Source organism: Podarcis filfolensis (genome assembly GCF_964270895.1).
Source record: "Podarcis filfolensis genome assembly, chromosome: 1".
NCBI classification, from domain to species: Eukaryota; Metazoa; Chordata; class Lepidosauria; order Squamata; family Lacertidae; genus Podarcis; species Podarcis filfolensis.
Genome location: NC_139604.1, coordinates 134812579 through 134830124, shown reverse-complemented (window position 1 = coordinate 134830124; position 17546 = coordinate 134812579). Strand labels below are relative to the sequence as shown.

Genomic DNA, 17546 nt, shown 5'->3' with positions numbered 1-17546 from the left:
TTTCCAAGTGCTGCTTTAATCTTTCAAAAATGTCACTGGTACCGGATCGTGACGGTTGTTTTTAGTCTCTCGCTAAATGACATCTGAGTGGACGATTCTAGTGTTGGCTTCCTTGTAAGAATGCAGTGAAGGAGCCTCAGGAAACTGTCGTCCTGTTTTCCTTAAGTGGGTCCTGTCCCTAGGAGAAAGTGGCCTTTGGAGCTCCAGTCTGACCAGTGTATATTACATAGCCATGAACTGGGGTTGGGATCTTCTGCTGGCTGCAGGGATTATGGGCATTGTCCTGGTTTTTCTTAGGTGGTGAAAAAATGCAAGTGGTATTGTTGCTTTATGTGTGCGAGTGGCTTCCCAGAGGTGTCGCAATGCTTTCAATTCAGTCTCAGGTGAGCCTGTCTTGAAATGAAGCCATCATTGTCGAAAAGCCACACAAAACATAAAAGTGCATTGAGCAAGTAATAGTGTGATGCAGAGGTATTTCAGGCCACTTTTACTGTCTTCTACAGAGGTTTGTTTGATTTCTGTGTGCGTTTTAGCGGAGTCTACCTTGAGGCTCTGTGTCTGTGTAGGGTTAAAGACGGGTGTGCTGTGACAGATGGGAGAACAGCTGCAGAAGGAGCAGTTCCTTTCAGAGAACTTGTAGAGGCCAGTTGTTCAATTTTTTTTGTACTTGTGGGTGCTAAATGGAATTGGTATGATACATCCCCAGGTTGGTAGTTTACAAGCACATAGTGGCAGCTGCTCTGTAAGCCCGGGGCATGTGGGCTATTGAAAATAGTTTCTGAGGATTGCTCCATAACCCGAGCTCCTTAATAATAGAATTGTAGAGTCGGAAGGGACCCTGAGGGTCATCTTGTCGAACCCAGTGCAATGCAGGAAACTTTTGCAATGCTCCCACCTGACTGGGGAGGAGGGCCAGGTGACCCTAGACAACTATATTGCCAAGTCCTATGCCCATTTCCTATCTAATATGACTTCCTGAAATTAAAGTCTCTGTTCCATATTATCCAGGTTGTACAATGCATTCCTCTTCCAATACAAGTAATTTTACTGATTATTTTTATAAAATTCTGTCTGTGGTGTTGAAATAGATCCTGTCGTCCAGTCAGCGCTTCCCCTGTGCAGCTCTGCTCGGGGCTGACGTGGGCAGGAAAACAGAGTTGCAGCGGTCCTGCCGTCCGTGTGAGATAGAGGGATAAATCACAGTATCCAATACAAGTGGGGAAACTGAGAGCAACAAAAGTTCCCCTGGACGCTTTGCTAACTTTTTTTAGAAAAAGATGCCGGTGACTTAACTAATATATCAAAATTGCTTTTAGGTTGCAATCAAATAGTGTGTAAATTTATGAAATAAATAATAAACTTGGGATAACACAGAGCAATAAAGTTTTTATTCATGGCAACTTCCAACAGTAAACAATATATGACGTATATCTTTCACAGGTAAATTAGCAATTAGGATTCCAGCTTTATTATTTCTAGACTTGAATTTGTTTTTTTTTTAATACGACTTACGAAAGATTTCATTTTGTATCCTAGCTGGCTAAGTGGATAATTTCAAAATGAGTAAAAACATGGTATTCTCAGAATGTGAAATTTCCTTTTGATAATCCTTCAAATTAAATACCAGTCAATCGTTTTATTTGCTTGTGGGCCAGCAAAGTTTAAACTGTGCTGAAGGTGGCTTACAACATATAAAAAATACATAGCTACAAACAAAACAACAGTAGTCATAAACAAAACATCAAAAAGTACACAACCAAACTGAACAATTGCCGCACAAACTGTATGAACCAAAATAAAGATACAAAAAATTAACAGCAACACCCCACCTCCAACAAAACCCTCTGGACTCTGTTCAGCAGCCTCAGCTTTTGCAGCTGGAGTCAGTCCGGGCCTCGCCCTACCAGGGCAGGTGGGAAAAGGCCTGCAGGGCAGGGAACAAGTCTTCCAGGACTCACAGCCAAGATATCAACAATGTATACAGTCATACCTCATGTTACGTTTGCTTCAGGTTGCGCGTTTTCAGGTTGCGTCCCACAGCGGCCTGGAAGTACCAGAAAGGGTTACTTCCGGGTTTCGCTGCTCGCGCGTGTGCAGATGTGCAAAATGACGTTATGCGCAGAAGCGCCGAATCGTGACCCACACAGACACGGGTTGCGTTCTTTTCAGGTTGCGAACGGGCCTCCGGAACGGATCCCGTTTGCATCCAGAGGTACCACTGTACAATAAAACACTATTTCTGTTGATAAAGGAGGTAGCAATTTCTGTTCACCTATAGTAGATATTCAGAAGAAAATAGTCAATAGCATTGTATTTATAAAAATAAACTTGTGTAATAATGAGGAATAATTACTGTTAGCATCTGCTAGGGTATTATTTGCTCACAGACAATGCAGTTCATTTTGGTGGATCTACCTCTGTAGCCTCTCTCAAATGAATGGCGATTGTGTAGCATCAGATAAAATGTTCAGAAATTGTGCAGTTTTACCTACAACTTCAACTTCCATTGAGTTAGTGAAGCACTCTTGCATGTCAGAATAAATACTGGGAAGAATCACAGAAGTGTAGAGTTGGGAGGGATGCCAAGGGAACAGAACACTTTATTTCTCTTAATACAGAATATCTCCTGTGTCTTAATTTTGGTGAAAGTGCTTGAAATCTTAGTGACTATACATAACTGAAGCAACAGCTAGGAAAAACCCTTCAAAACTGGCAACAGACACTCCAAGTTTGCCTTCTTAATAGCTGAGGAAGGAAGCTGGTTTGTCTGTCAGGCTATGCTGGTGGAATGTGATATTCGTGTTTTCTTAGGAAATAGGCTTTATAAAGTTAATGGCTACATATCATTCTTGATCATTCCAGCTAGCTGACTAGAGTTCACCTGCGTGTTTCATGGGTGATCCGTCAATGGAACTTGGCTGTCTTGTAGCTCAAAAATAGCCAGCTATGGTCTTTCAAGAAACCATATTTCGTTCTGTCGATTTGTAGCAGCTGGATTTGTGTATCCTGCAACTATGAAGGTATCTTGCAAACACAGCTCAGGACTCTCCAGAAGTTCGGCCAGCATATTAATTTCTCTTGCAATGGACGTTTCGTTGGTGACTCCTCTGAAGGCCCTGTGAACAAGCCATTTTAAAATAATATTTTATTCGTTTTAGACTTACAGCAACCCCTTGATTGTAGATTGAAAGTGTAGATTGAAAGACATCAACAAGATCCCTGAAGTTACAAACGCTAGAAACTACCCATTTCTCTGTTTATATTATATATGTGTGTGTGTGCACGCACACACACATATAAAAAGTGGGCTGGGGAGAGTGTTGAGATTGTTAGAGGCTGAATTCTGCATGCCATGTATCATTCTCAGTGCTTGTTGATTTTTGTGTTTGTTTCCACACAACTATTGGATACAGATATTCTGCACTTGTAGTCTGGTGTCCTTGCTCCCATGGGAACCCAGAATAGCAAACATTTCAGTAATGAAAACAGAATTTTAAATACATTTAGGGTGAGTAGAAGGCAGCTCGCATAACCAATCTTCCCCTTCCCCTCCTGCCCCCCATAAAAAGCTCCTCCAAAGGGTCTGGGCAACCACCTTTGACCCTCTGGAGAGGCTTTTGAGTGGGGCTGGGGGGGGGTAGCAAGGGGCTGCAGGGAAGAAGAGGGAGAAAGAATTAGTTGAGTGAGTTGGATACAATCCAGTGATTTCAAGACCGAGATTTTAGTTGGTGTGTGTGTTGGTAGTTATAGTTAAGCTGCTTTAGAAGCCTAATACCAGGATACAAATGTGCTTAAACAAACATATCCTGCTTTTTCATCAACTTAAAGAAATATCCAGAAGGCACTGTGTAGCTGGAGCCAAGATACCTGACAAGGTCTTAACACTTGCTTGATTTTGTCTCAGACTGCTCCTTGCTTAATTAAAATTAAATAGCTATCTATAATCACACATTTGCCTGGTTTGTCACACTAAGCCAAACTAGGCTTACTGGGAGTGTGAGGGTTCTCAGAGGGTGAGGTCAAAGGGGCTTTGCTCCTTTCCAGGTGCATGAAAAAACCATGGTTACAGCTCATGGTTAGTGAGGAGAGTTTCACCATGTGCACCAGTTCAGACAACATGCAAAGCCTTGGTTTGGCATCAGGCCAGGTGGGAAAACGCCAGCAAGGCAGGGAGCAGCTGTTGCAGGACTCACAGTCAAGGTTAAATAGCACAAAGTAAACATGAAATGCTGAGTACCGGTGTATTTGGATGAGAGGATTTAGGTTTTGAATTGTTCAGTGTTTGGAATGAATCCATGGAAAAGAATGTGTCATGATGGTGAGATTTTCAGCTAATCAACCCTGGCACTTAGATAGGCAACTTTTGATTCTTACCTGGCATAAATAATGGTTGGAGGCCACTCTTCAATGACAACATCCGGATCATTGGGTGCAGGTGGCTGTTCTTGCAGCCCACTGGGGAGGTAATATGCTACAGTCACAAATCTTGTGATGCCTGGAGTGCTCTCACTGGTGCGAACTATGGTTGCAATGGGAACAGTCATTCCCAAGTATAGGCCTGAGAAAAGCATATCGTCATTAGTAATTTCCTGACATTACCCGTCAGCTAGTTGTGAAGTTAAATCACACATGCGGAATCAAATTTTGCAGCCTTGGGGAATTTTGCATTTGGGAATTCTTGCAGGATCAAATGGCGCATTTATAACTAATGTGGTGCAGTCAGAACAAAATGTGTGTCTAACAATTATTTACCTGATGAATTCTGCTGACAAATGTATCTCATAATCTTCATGAATCCTAGGCATATGCTCTGTTCATACTGCTTTTCTTGCACTTTGACGCAAGCCCATTTCGCCTTTTCATAGTGGCGTTTTTCATAAAGAAGATTCCCAAGCTGTAAAGTTTCAAAAGTTGCTGTTATAATTTATTACCCACATACCACCACCCTAAGGCAAGTTAAAGAGTTAAAAGGAAGACTAAGGCACACGGGTGGTGGGCCTTCAGGAAAGCTTTTACTTCTACCAGTATTTGACATCCACCACTGTTGTAGACTGTGAGTATGGCTCTGAAAGGGGTGAATTCATTCAGAAATAATCAATATTTGTGATGGCTGGATAGGGTAATTCATAACACAGAATTTGTTCATATATACACAGTCTACCTGCCCTCTTGGTCTTTCAGAATGCAGCTAGGCTGAGGAGAACTCATCCAACCCAGGGGTTACAGCTAAGGCTAGGCTACCTTTCTCCATGAGGAAGCGGCAGGGGGGAATATTAGCATTAGCTGACCATTACTTCATGCCTTTGAGGCCACTTGTGCATCCATTGACAAAATACATTTTTAGACCTCTGCAGTAGGGTTAGAACATGTTAGGTAGGGAACATTTTTTTTCCTTTTAGAGCACAATTAAAATTGGGAAGGAACAAAGAGAGCTTTTAAAAACTAGTTTTAAGACCACTTTCCATTCACTAAAATCTGACTGCTTGTTAGATATACAAAAGTAGAAGCCATGCCTGTTTCTCTGCCCGCTCTTGCTATAATGCATGAAGGTGTATTTTAATGAAGAGATGATACCTGTTCTTTACGGGCTATCACAACAAATGGAACACTTTCTCTCTCCTGAGGATGGTTATTTCTGGTCAGCTGTTGGATTGGCTCTGCCATATCTGTAAAAATGTGATTAAATTGTTTATAGAAGTAAATATGCCTGATTCACATATGAAAATTCTTATGTGGGTGAGACTAGAACACAGGTAGTAAGAAATAGAACACAGTTTGGAAAAGGCTTGTTTCCAAGATACACTGATATTTATTGGACTTAAGAACAACCAACTAATTTTGTTTTGATGCCAAAGTAAAATTAATTGCAATATTTGCATAACTTATTTTGACTGGTCTATGTGACTTTTAGTTCAATGTAATGCATTAGCACAGCAAATGTGTACAAGACATAGACATTACAGACTGGTGTGGATGACATCTCTGCACAGGACCCTAGTTGTAAGATTGCTCCATTAACTAACCTTTAATTACTATAACCAATTGTGTTGCTAACCAAACCAACTTCAAACCACTTCTCTATCTCCATTGGGGAGAAGCAGTGGTTGGTCCCATGTTTGGTTCTGATTTTTGCTGTGCCATCAAATGCTTAAGAGTGGGCTATGTTACAACCATCACTGAAGCAGTTTGTTGTCACCGTATGACCTTTCATTGGTGTTTTAATAATTGGGCATGGCTTGGAGGGAGACTTCTCTGACACCCCCCCCATCAGAGTGCTACTGATCATCCATTAAACCTTTCATTGTAGGACGACACTTATGTCATAGGTATGTTATGATAGAATATATTCATCTCTTGAGGCCAAGTGGCTGGACAGTCTTTGCCTTGTGGAAGGTAGTAAACACCTCCCACCCCAAAGTAGCTTTGATGCTTATGTCCCCTTGCAGTGTGGTAAGCAGGATTTTGCCATTATGTGCTAGAGCATTTGTCTGCTATTTCCCTGTAGATAATAGTTCTAGTTTCTCTTCACCACTACTTTCTGTGGTCTTAAGTTGTGATGGACAGAGTATCCTGCTCCATTGCCATAATTTGATGCGCTTCCGCCACCCCAGACTCCCCTCAAAACTACTAATGCACCATGCTGGGTTTCCTTGCAGAGCATTTTTGAAACCTTTGGCCAGCTTCAGCCTTCACTGTAGTTCTGTGATGTCAAACCAATAATAGCATTAAGTGTCAGCCGGGGTGTGTGTACTTAGATGGTTTTCAAAAAGGATTAAACAATTAGTGGGAGATGTATCTGTCAGTGGATATTAATCGTAATAGCCAAGGATGGAGCATCCAATTTCAGGAGCACCAAAGATCACATTTGCAGGTGCTGGGGGCAATGATCATCTCTGGGGAGGGGCGTAGAGCATCTCTTTTGTGTGCAGAAAGTTCAATCCCCATGGCATCTGAAAGGATCAGGTGGAAGGTGATGTGAAAGACCTTTCTTTACCCTAAGACCATGCTAGCTGCTGCCAGCCACAGTAGATCATATTAGCTTGGGCAACTAGTATGAGGTGTTCCTCCTACAGAGCTGGGCAGGACATCACCCGTTGTAGGCAGATTACTGGGCTAAACTGGGTGGTTCTCTTACTCAGCAAGGCAATTCCTACTGCAGACTTGCAGGGCAACACTGGCCAGTGCACAGTCCTACACAAAACCACTTTGGCACACCGTCTCTCCTCGCCCTTCCATCGAATGAACTCTCTGGAAACTCCGTGGTGGGAGGAATTAATTTCATGGCTTGGAAACACGCTGAGTGACAAACATAAACGAGCAGGTGGCAAAAGGTTTTTGGTAGAAAGTATGGTATCCATGCTCTGCTTTGTGGAAGCAGGTGCCCATCCTGTTGTAATCGTAAGAAGAGCCTGCTGAATTAGGCGGTTGGACCATCTAGTCCAGCATCTCACAGTGGACAAACAGAGGCCTGTGGGGAACCCACAAGCTGGATTTGAGCACATGAGCATCACTCTCCCCTCCTGTGGCCTCCACCAGCTGACATTCAGAACTGCTGCTGCCTCATTGTGGCTAGTAGCCAGGGTAGCCCTCTCCTCTTCCATGAATTTGTCTAATCCTCCCTGTGTCCTATGGGAGGGAGTTCCACGCTGTAACTCTGCACTGTGTGCTCTTTTATCGGAACTGAACCTTCCAACATTCAGCCTCATTGGATGCCCATGAATTATATTGTACGGGGAGGGGGAGAAAAACTTTCCTCTCTGTCCACTCTTGCCATGCCTAGTTTTGCAGGCTTCTCTCATATCGCCTCTCACTTGCCTTTTCTCTAAACTAAAAAACAAACGAAAGCTCTGCCTCCTTTCCGCAGGGCACCGGCTCCATCCCCTTGCTTAGATTCCCTCTACCAAAGCTGAAAGCAGCCCTAACTTCCCCCTGATCGTGAATGGGAAACAGCTGGCGAAGACGGCGGCCTGCCAGGGAAGGGATCCCTTCCTAACGCTCCTGCTCCACGGAGCCCGTTCCTTGCAAGCGCTCCCTGTCCCTCGAGTGGCGAGCGCCTTCGGAAGCCCGGAGCAGGCGCTTGCCGGCCAGCAGCCCCCCCGCCCCCCTTCCCAAGCTAATCCTTGTAAGACCGAAAGCCCCTTAAACCGCCGGCGAGAGGCTTAGCCGGGCTGGGGCGCGAGTGAAGTCCGCGCCTTTTGCGCCAAGGCGAGAGCGCGCTGCCCGTCCCGGAGCGCGGCCGGCTCCCCCTGGCTTACCCCGGGGCACGTCCACGCGGTGCCCGCGGCCCACGCTCTGCCAGTAGCTCAGCAGGCGCTCCTGCTCCTGCTCGTCGCCGGCGTTGTCCTCCAGGCTGCTGCCGTACGCCGAGTCCGGGCAGCCGGCCGCCCCCGCCGCCTCGTCCCCGCCGGCCGCCCCGCCGCTCTCCAGCTCCTCCAGCGTGATGGCGCCCGGGGGCGCCGGGTCGCCGCCGCCGCTCAGGTGGCAAGTGCGCGCTTCGCTCTCCATGGCCGGCTGGATCGCGCGGAGGCGGCGCTGGCAAGTGCCCGCGCCCGGGGCGGCGCTTGCTTTCTTAAGCTGCCCTGCCCAGCGGAGGGGAGGGGGCCCGGGCAGCCGCGGCGACGCCCTCCAGGCACGTCGGACCCGGGAGGAGCCTGCAGGTGCCCGGCTAGGGCGCCAGCCTGTGCCCCCCACCGCAGCCCCGCTGCCCAGGGAACCAGGTGACTGGCACTCCCTTCCCCGGTACCAAGGGGCTCCCAGCAAGCCCCCCACCCCACCCCCAGCCTACCTCGCAGGGCCCTTGTGATGGTGAAATGGAGAAGGGGAAGAAGTGCGTGCACCGCCTCCGAGGAAAACGCAATAAATAAAGCACCCCCTTCCAATGTGCATTTCAGTCGGCTGCTTCTGGGCAGATCGGGGCTCGGACTGTGAGCCTTTGTTCTTGCTTGTCCCGTGAAAGGGAGGCAGAGGCAGCAGGGTCAGCTGCCCAGGGCTCTGCCCTTCCCCTGGGCTTCCGTCAGCAGACCCAAGTATGGCACCTTGAGCTCTTTGGAGGAAAAAGCCAGATATAAATGAAATAAATATAAACAAATAATAAAGGCAATGAAAGGAAGCAGGTGTGTGTGTGCTCAGAGTACTTGTTCCCCATTTTCTGTTGGCTACCTTGCTTTCTGCTTTGCTTTGCTTCTCCCTAGGTGAGGTAGAGGACATTCCTTTGACAGAAGGAAGCTCCTCTGTTATTTTTGAAAACCTCCCTTTGTTTGTGGGGTCACAGGAGGAAATGGACTGACTGGCGGGAGCCTCTCGCCCTGTCCCTGTCCACGCACCCTATCCAGGATTAAAGACGGGGGTTGGTGATGGTCCTTCGCAAAGTTGCCCTTTAAATGCAAATAATTTGAGGCAGAGTGGTGTAGTGATGAGAGTGGTTAGGCTAGGAGATTAGGGTTCACATCCCCACTCAGCCAAGATATGCATTTTTCTAGCGAAGTGGATTTGACAGTTCCTTCATTTCCCTCCAAAGCAGAGATGCCTCTTTCTAATGTTATTGTTGTTGTTAGAATTTATATGCCACCCTATACCCGGAGGTCTCAGGGCGATTCACCTATGTGGGGTTCCTGAACAGAATATTGGGTTTCTGAGTGGAATGCTTTATAGGAAAGTGGTACTTAGCAGCTCTTCCCTTTTTGTTCTCCTCTGCACAAACTCTGGAAAGAGAAAGCCAGGCAAGTTGGAGGGAGCAGAAACAAAAATAGTCCATGTTGCCATATCAGACTGACAAGTAGATCCTCAGTCTGTTTTGCAATGTGTCAACATGTGTGTGCTGCTCTGAAATTAACATGGCATCCTGCCATCTTGACTCATCAATGTAGTGGAGGAGGCTGCTGGCATTTGGAGGCTGCCAAGCTGAACTTGATCACACAGGGAGCTGACTCAGTTATCTGCGCTGTGCAACTGGACTTCTTCTCAGCCTCAGCTTCCAGGGAGGAAGAAAAGGAGGATGCTGCACAGTTCGAAGGTGGAAAAGGATGTAACCAGTGTTGACTTGCCCTGTTTTTCCTTGTGTGGCTGCCATGGAAGAAAGGGCATCCTTTAGCCTGAGGGCACCATCATTCATCTGTTACCGTGACTGCAAATTGGAGTCATACTCATAATTCTCCCAGTTCTGCATGCTCAACCTTTTCAGTCAAAAATCATCAACTGGTTGGTTGTAAATGAAAAAAATATATTCATAGCTGGTACAGTGGTACTTCGGGTTACAGACGCTTCAGGTTACAGACTCCACTAGCCCAGAAATAGTACCTTGGGTTAAGAACTTTACCTTAGGATGGGAACAGAAATCGTGCACCAGTGGTGCAGCGGCAGCGGGAGGACCCATTAGCTAAAGTGGTACCTCAGGTTAAGAAAAGTTTCAGGTTAAGAACGGACCTCCAGAACGAATTAAGTTCTTAACCCGAGAACTTGTTGATATCAAGCCTTGTCATTCAGAGGCATTTGGCACTCTCCAGGTGCCCGGCTTGATTCCTTGTTGGCCTCCCCCGTCAGCGACTCCCGGCAAGACAAGGCGAGGTCTTTATCGGCCGATCCTTCTTCAAACGTGAGAAGAACACAGCCACTCCTCCTCCCTCTCTCCCTGCCATCCCCAGGGAGGGGAAAGAGACAGACAGAAATGTATTTACATGCCTTTATTTCTGTCTTTCCTCAGTGCAGAGAACAACATGTCTGCACTCTCTGATACCCAGCTGCAGAGAGAGAATAACTCCACCCATGTACTTCCAGTACAGGGTCATGTGACACTCTGAGCTAACATCCGGTGCTCAGAGCACATAATAGACTGTCCCTTCTTCCCACGGTACAGTCCCAAAACATCAACATCCTGTTTGGCTTTCCAGCCATCTGGAGCACTCAGCAGCATTGCTCCTTTTTCGTAACAACCTCCCCCAAAAGAATCAATGCATGTTGCGGCAAGCAAAGCGTGATCCAGAGAAGAAAACAAACAGTTGTTATACACATAACACTCCCCTGTTGTTTCAGTTCCACCCTTGGAACTACCCGCCACTGGTTTCCCCAGTGTACCTCTCTGGTTGTCTGGCTTCCAAGGAATGAGTGCATCTGCATTACCTTGGCTAGCAACTCTCTGTTGTGTCTTTGTCTCTGACTTTGACACAGCTCCAACCTGTCCTCGGTTGTGTACAACAGCAACACATGCAACAGCTAAATTAGCATACTCTTCTGAGTACCTTTTGGGTGGTTCACCCTTTGTGACTCTCTCAGACCTGCGTATGAGGTGCTGGTCCTCTCTGCTCACTGGTTCTGTCTCAGGACTCTTAGGAGAACCAGTTCCAACAGCAAACAGTGGCTCATCCTTCACCTGTGAAGGTCTATCCATTGTGTGAGATTTCCTCTCAATGACTGTGACAACTGAGCTCTCCGAGCTATCAGTGTCATCACTCTCAGTACCACTGTACTGTGTGAAATCATCATCATCATCTGAATCGTCCTCTGTGGGAAATGTGTGTGCTATCACTCTCTCCTTTTCAGGAGCACTCTCTAGAAATTTTGTGAGAATCACCTGACCAGATTCAGACAAAATTACTCTGTAGAGACCCTTTTCATATCCCACAAAAATGCCTCTGGCATTCTTTACTCCACCTGGAGCTTCTGTCCTCACATGAGACCCAAAAACCTTGAAATGGGCAACAGAAGGTTTTCTCTGGAACAGTTTCTCAAAAGGAGAACTTCCCAACTCTTTTGAAACCTTTCTCACTTTCGTATAACAATACGACATTAGAGACTCGGCCCAGTACTCATGTGGCAGATGTGAACTAAGCAATTGCGCATTCATCCCCTTTTGCAATTCTTTGTTCACCCGTTCACAAACACCCCTGTTCCACGCTTCCGCTGAAACAGCAATCTTGTGTCTGATCCCCTTCTTCTGCAGGAACCTCTGGAAATCCTGTAAAAGAAAAATCTGCTTCTCATCTGTCAAAAGACAATCAATGTTAGCATCATGCATGTCTTTAACTTTGTCACAAAACTCCTGAAACCTTTCCAAGGCTTCCTGTGGTTTCTCTAACACATAAACCCAGACAAAGTTAGAGAAATGATCCACACACACAAGATAAAATCTTGCATTGCCTCTAGATGGTTCTAGAGGACCAATCACATCAGCATACACCCGCTGAAACGCTCTGTCGACCCTGGCCACCTTCTTGGCGCTCGTTTTGGTCACACCTGCAAGAGAAATCATGTTAGACTCAGAATTACATTCCATGTAATCACTTTGCTCAAAGTCCAACAAATACAGTCCACCTTTCTGTCTGGCAGAAAGATATAACTCTCCATCTTTGAAGATCTCGCAGCTCTTATCATCATAGGACAGTCTCAGTCCTTTCTTTGCAATCTGCGAAACACTCAGCAGATTGAACTTCAGTTCAGGAACCAAGTAAACATTGTTTATTGTCAAGTTCAGACTCTTAAGATACACAGATCCAACCCCGGTCGCCTCCAGCTTCTGACCGTTGGCTTGTTCCACAGCGAAGCTTTGCTTCTTAAACGTTGAAAAGAGCGCCTTGTGTGGGGACATATGAAAATTACAGCCCGTATCGATTACAAAAGAGTGTCCAACATCTGGCGTGGTTCCTTTCGCCATCAGGGCCTTTGCAGGTTTCACCGAAGACTTGGTATGACCTTTGCCTGCTGCCTCAGGCTTTGCTGAGCGGCCCTTCGCTCCTTTCGGCTGGCGTGGCTTCTTGCAGTTCCGCTGAAGATGCCCAGTCTGTCCGCAATTGTAGCATCGGACAACGTTCAAAGCTACAGCATCCTCTCCAGTAGCAACATCAGTGGGGGAATTAGAACTCCGTTCTTCCCTCCCCCTGTCCTTCACCTCCAGTGCAGCAAGCCTGTCGTGTTCATTCAAAACAACGGCACACACCCTTTCCGCGGTGAAATCGTTCGCGGGGAGGGAACCCAGCTGACTGGCAACGGTTTTGTAAGTCCGATTTAAGCTGTTAATCATCATGAAGCAAAACACTTCCTCCTGCAGACGGAAATTGCGTTCCACCATCTGTTGGCGCAGATATTTCATTTCCGTCAGGTGCGCTTGAACATCTCCATCAGGCGCAAGCCTCAGATTGGTCAGCTTCTCAAAATACAACAACGCTGAAGAGCCAGCATCTCTCTGGTGTGTTCTACGCAGCGTTTCCCAAATCTCACGCGCATATTCCAAATCCTGAATATGCACAAGTTGATCATCCGAGACACACAGAATTATAGCCGTCCTGGCCTTCACATTCTGTGATTCCCAACCTCTGGTTGGTGCTTGAGGGATGGGGTTCTCAATCACCCCAAAAATCCTCTGATTCTGCAGCAGGGCCTTCATCTTTACAGACCAAGATGAATAATTGTCATTAGTCAGGAGAGGCGGGTAAGGCAAGGCTCCCCCCTTCTTGGGATCCATTTTGAATCCAAGTCTCAGCTCTACACCCTCGAGCTAGTTAAAATCCCAAAAGCTCCTTTTTGAGCTGTCTTTCTGCCTCTCTCTCAGGCAGGCAATTCTCCAAGCTGTCTCAAAGTCAAAACAACTTTCGCTTTCCCGGCTCTGACTGAGCCAGCCCCAGGTGTCAGTAGTTTTCCACTGCCCTGACTGTCGTTGCTTAGCAACTGTGCATACTTTTCATCCTTATCTCGCCACAAGAATTTCTGGTATGCAAGCCTTTCTTTCAGAGCTGTTTTTCCAAACGCAGCTCTCTCGTGAACCAGAGAATAAATCAATCTGCATTCACACTTTTAGCCCGATATTCAGCATACCTTTTTGGGGCTCCGTTGCTTGGAAAACACCCCCTCTTGGGGCCAGCCGTCTGTTCAGCTTCTGGCTGCAATTGCAGACGTTATCTTCTTTCCTTGGTGCAGAGGATGGCACACGATCCATCAACCTCTCACCTCTCATGCTGATTCCCATGGATCAGATAACCAGCAGCGTCTGCTACCATATGTTGATATCAAGCCATATCTTCAGAGGAATTTGGCCACTCTCCAGGTGCCCGGCTTGATTCCTTGTTGGCCTCCCCCGTCAGCGACTCCCGGCAAGACAAGGCGAGGTCTTTATCGGCCGATCCTTCTTCAAACGTGAGAAGAACACAGCCACTCCTCCTCCCTCTCTCCCTGCCATCCCCAGGGAGGGGAAAGAGACAGACAGAAATGTATTTACATGCCTTTATTTCTGTCTTTCCTCAGTGCAGAGAACAACATGTCTGCACTCTCTGATACCCAGCTGCAGAGAGAGAATAACTCCACCCATGTACTTCCAGTACAGGGTCATGTGACACTCTGAGCTAACATCCGGTGCTCAGAGCACATAATAGACTGTCCCTTCTTCCCACGGTACAGTCCCAAAACATCAACATCCTGTTTGGCTTTCCAGCCATCTGGAGCACTCAGCAGCATTGCTCCTTTTTCGTAACAGGTACCACTGTACCTGAATAGCTGTTTTTAGAATAGTAATTCAATAGTACAGGGTACTTGGCCTTGAATAAGTCCTGCACAAAGCCCATTTTTAATCACGAGTCTCCTGTATCAATCATGTGCAGTTATGTGAAGAAGGTGGTGCTGGGCACCATGCTGTGTCCATTTCCCTGCCTCCATTCCATAAAAAAGGTTTGTAAAATGCAGGCAGAATCCTGTCCTTAGACTGATTTTATGGTACTCTGGGGGCCTGATGCAAGTTGTAACCCAGAACATTTGAAGATGTCTATCGTATCTCCTCTCAGTCTCGCCTCTTCCAGGCTAAACATACCCAGCTCCTTCAAGCGCTCCTTGTAAGGCTTAGTTTCCAGACCCTTGATCATCTTGGTCACCCTCCTCTGCACACCTTCCAGCTTGTCAACATCCTCCTTAAATTGTGACGCCCAGAATTGGACACAGGACTCCAGGTGTGGTCTGACCAAGACAGAATAGAGCGGGACTATGACTTGCCTTCATCTGGACACTAGACTTCTGTTGATGCAGCCTAGAATAGCATTAGCTTTTTCCTATTGCTGCTGCATCACACTGTTGACTCATGTTCAGCTTGTGGTCCACCAAGACCCCTATATCCTTTTCACACGTACTGCTAGTAAGCCAAGTGTCCCCCGTCCTATATTCGTGCATCTGGATCTTCCTGCCTTAGTGCAGAACCTGACATTTGTCCCTATTGAAATTCATTTTGTTGGCTTGCGCCCAGTTAAGGCCATTTTGGATTCTGGGTCTGTCTTCTGCAGCATTAGCTACCCTTCCCAGTTTGGTGTCACCTGCAAATTTGATGAGCATCCTCTCAATTCCTTCATCCAAGTCATTTATAAAGACGTTGAACAACAACAAGCCCAGGACAGAGAACCCTGCGACACCCCACTTGTCACTTTTTCCCAGGATGAGGAGGAGCCATTAATGAGTCCTCTGTGGGTTTGGTCAGTCAACCAGCTACAAATCCACCTAAATCCACCTCGTTCAACCCACATTTTACCAGCTTCCTCACGAGAATATCATGGGGGACTTTGTCAAAAGCCTTACTCAAATCAAGATACACTGTGTGTACAGCATTTCCCTGATTCACCAAGTTTGTAATTCCATTTTAAAAAAGAAATAAGAAATCAATTGGTCTGGCACGATATATTTTTGAGAAACCCATGCTGGGTCTTAGTAATCACAGTATCCTTTTCTAAATGCTCACAGACCAACCGTTGAATTATCTTTTCTAGAACCTTCCCTGGTGTCAGTGTCAAGCTCACCGGTCGGTAGTTACGGTACCTGGGTCTTCCTTTCGCCCCCTTTTGAAGATAGGGACAGCATGTTCCCATCTCCAGTCTGTAGGGACTTCCCCTGTTCTCCAAGAATTCTCAAAGATCATAAGACAGAGGCTCTGAGATTACATCCACAAGCTCCTTTGGTACCCTAGGATGCAGTTCATCAGGCCCTGGAGATTTGAATTCATTTAAAGTGGCTAGGTGTCCCCTTACTACCTCTCTTCCTATCTTGGGCTGCAGCTCCCTCCTTACATCATTTATTCTTTCTGTAAAAATAATGAGGAGATTGCCAAAGATAGCGGAGTGAAGATGGCCACTGTGTTGTTTCTAAGTAGGTTATGTTTGTTGAACTCATTAGTTCCAGTCTGAAGCTCCAGGTGACTGGATCCTGCTGTTTGTTTTAATAATCCGTTTTAGCTTGTTTTGTGAAAGATGACTTGAGCAGACAGTGTTACACGCAGGGTGAATTCTGGCCATATCAATATCTTTTACGTAAAACCAGGTCAAGAGATTGAACACGAGAAAATTAAAAGGGTCACCTCAGCATAACACCTTAGAATCAGAGTTTCTTCCTAAGCCATCACAGTGTGATTGCATCAATAACCTTATTTAACTGGAATAATAATTGCCTCCCAAAGAAAATGTCTTACAGTCTTACGTTTCATCTAATGTATGCCATTTATGTAAGCTTTTTACATAAATACGCAGCAATATATTTCTGAGGAATGAATCAAGTTTTATTTAAATGGGGCAGAAATAGGGTGGCTTTCCTCTTCTGTACGGGTCCCAGTGTGGCTGTGATTGTGACACGCATCCAATTTCCTTTCTGTCCTTTGTTTTACTTTTAGGTCCTGGAAACATTTGCCGGCCGACTGATTAGGCTCCAGGTTTTGTCTAAACGTGAAATTCCTGCACTTACTAAGTATCAGCTCATTCTAGCACGGGAGCAGTTTAGGAAAAACCCTTCACGCACTGTGGTAAATATTACTCTGCAGTATGATATTCTTATCAGAGAATGTTTGGTTCAAGGTAAAAGCAGTGAAGCAGCATCTATCTGAGCACATGAGTCTCTTTCTGTTTAATGCACATCTTGAGTGTTCGAAGGGCTTCCTGTGCATTTTCTCATAAATTAGGCAACCACCTTTCCCAGACAGGTCAGCAGCATCCCCACATTGTTGGACTGAAAGCAAGTGGCTGACCTAAAAGAACCTCCCAGTGGGTTGACTAGACAGACAAGGTTTAAGCCTGGGTATTGTTTGTATGTTTTGAACCGCCCTGTGACCCTTGGATGAAGAGTGATATACAAATTAAATAAATAAAAAAGATATGATTAATCTGAATGCACAGCTCAGTTGCTTAGCCACTACCCTGTGCCAGCTTGTTTGTACTTCTTACCAATGAATATCCACCTTAATTTCCATGCATCCCTGTAAAATAAGGCACTGCAGCGATATACTGCACCATTCTCAGAATTATTCTTAGGGGTCTGTCTAGGAAAGAGGGAGGAAAACGGTGAGGTCTAGAACTCCTTGCTCTCGCTTTTAGAATATGTTTACAGCGTGCAATAATTAATTCTGAAAACTTGCTTGAGGATCCAAGTGATCCACATACTACGTGGATTAAGAGTTGTCTGGGCCATGGGTTTTCTCAGAAGTGATTCAGCTGCAGGACATTCAGCCGGGCCACTGGTGCAGGGAGGCAGTTTGAAAAGAGTGACACATGTGTCTTTGGGGGACTTGGCTCCATGGAAGGGCAAAGGGCAGTTCACACTGT

At 46.1% G+C, this 17546-nt stretch overlaps 2 protein-coding genes across 2 annotated transcripts in view; one reads left to right on the top strand and one right to left on the bottom strand.

The window, feature by feature from the left end:
• The window catches only part of FANCM (FA complementation group M), a 52273-nt gene that overhangs the window by 5984 nt on the left and 28743 nt on the right, over nt 1-17546 (top strand). The window contains exon 5 of the mRNA XM_083609286.1: nt 16622-16750. Within this exon, the coding sequence (XP_083465412.1) occupies nt 16622-16750 (129 nt within the window). The remainder of the gene's footprint in view (nt 1-16621; nt 16751-17546) is intronic.
• Nucleotides 1367-8522, bottom strand: LOC310765170 (heme-binding protein 1-like). The gene is made up of 5 exons (XM_083619874.1): nt 8256-8522; nt 5575-5666; nt 4753-4894; nt 4375-4558; nt 1367-3116 (listed from the first exon to the last, which is right to left on the bottom strand). Exons 1-5 carry the CDS (start codon nt 8503-8505, stop codon nt 2945-2947), a joined length of 840 nt encoding a protein of 279 aa, XP_083476000.1. The 5' UTR covers nt 8506-8522; the 3' UTR covers nt 1367-2944.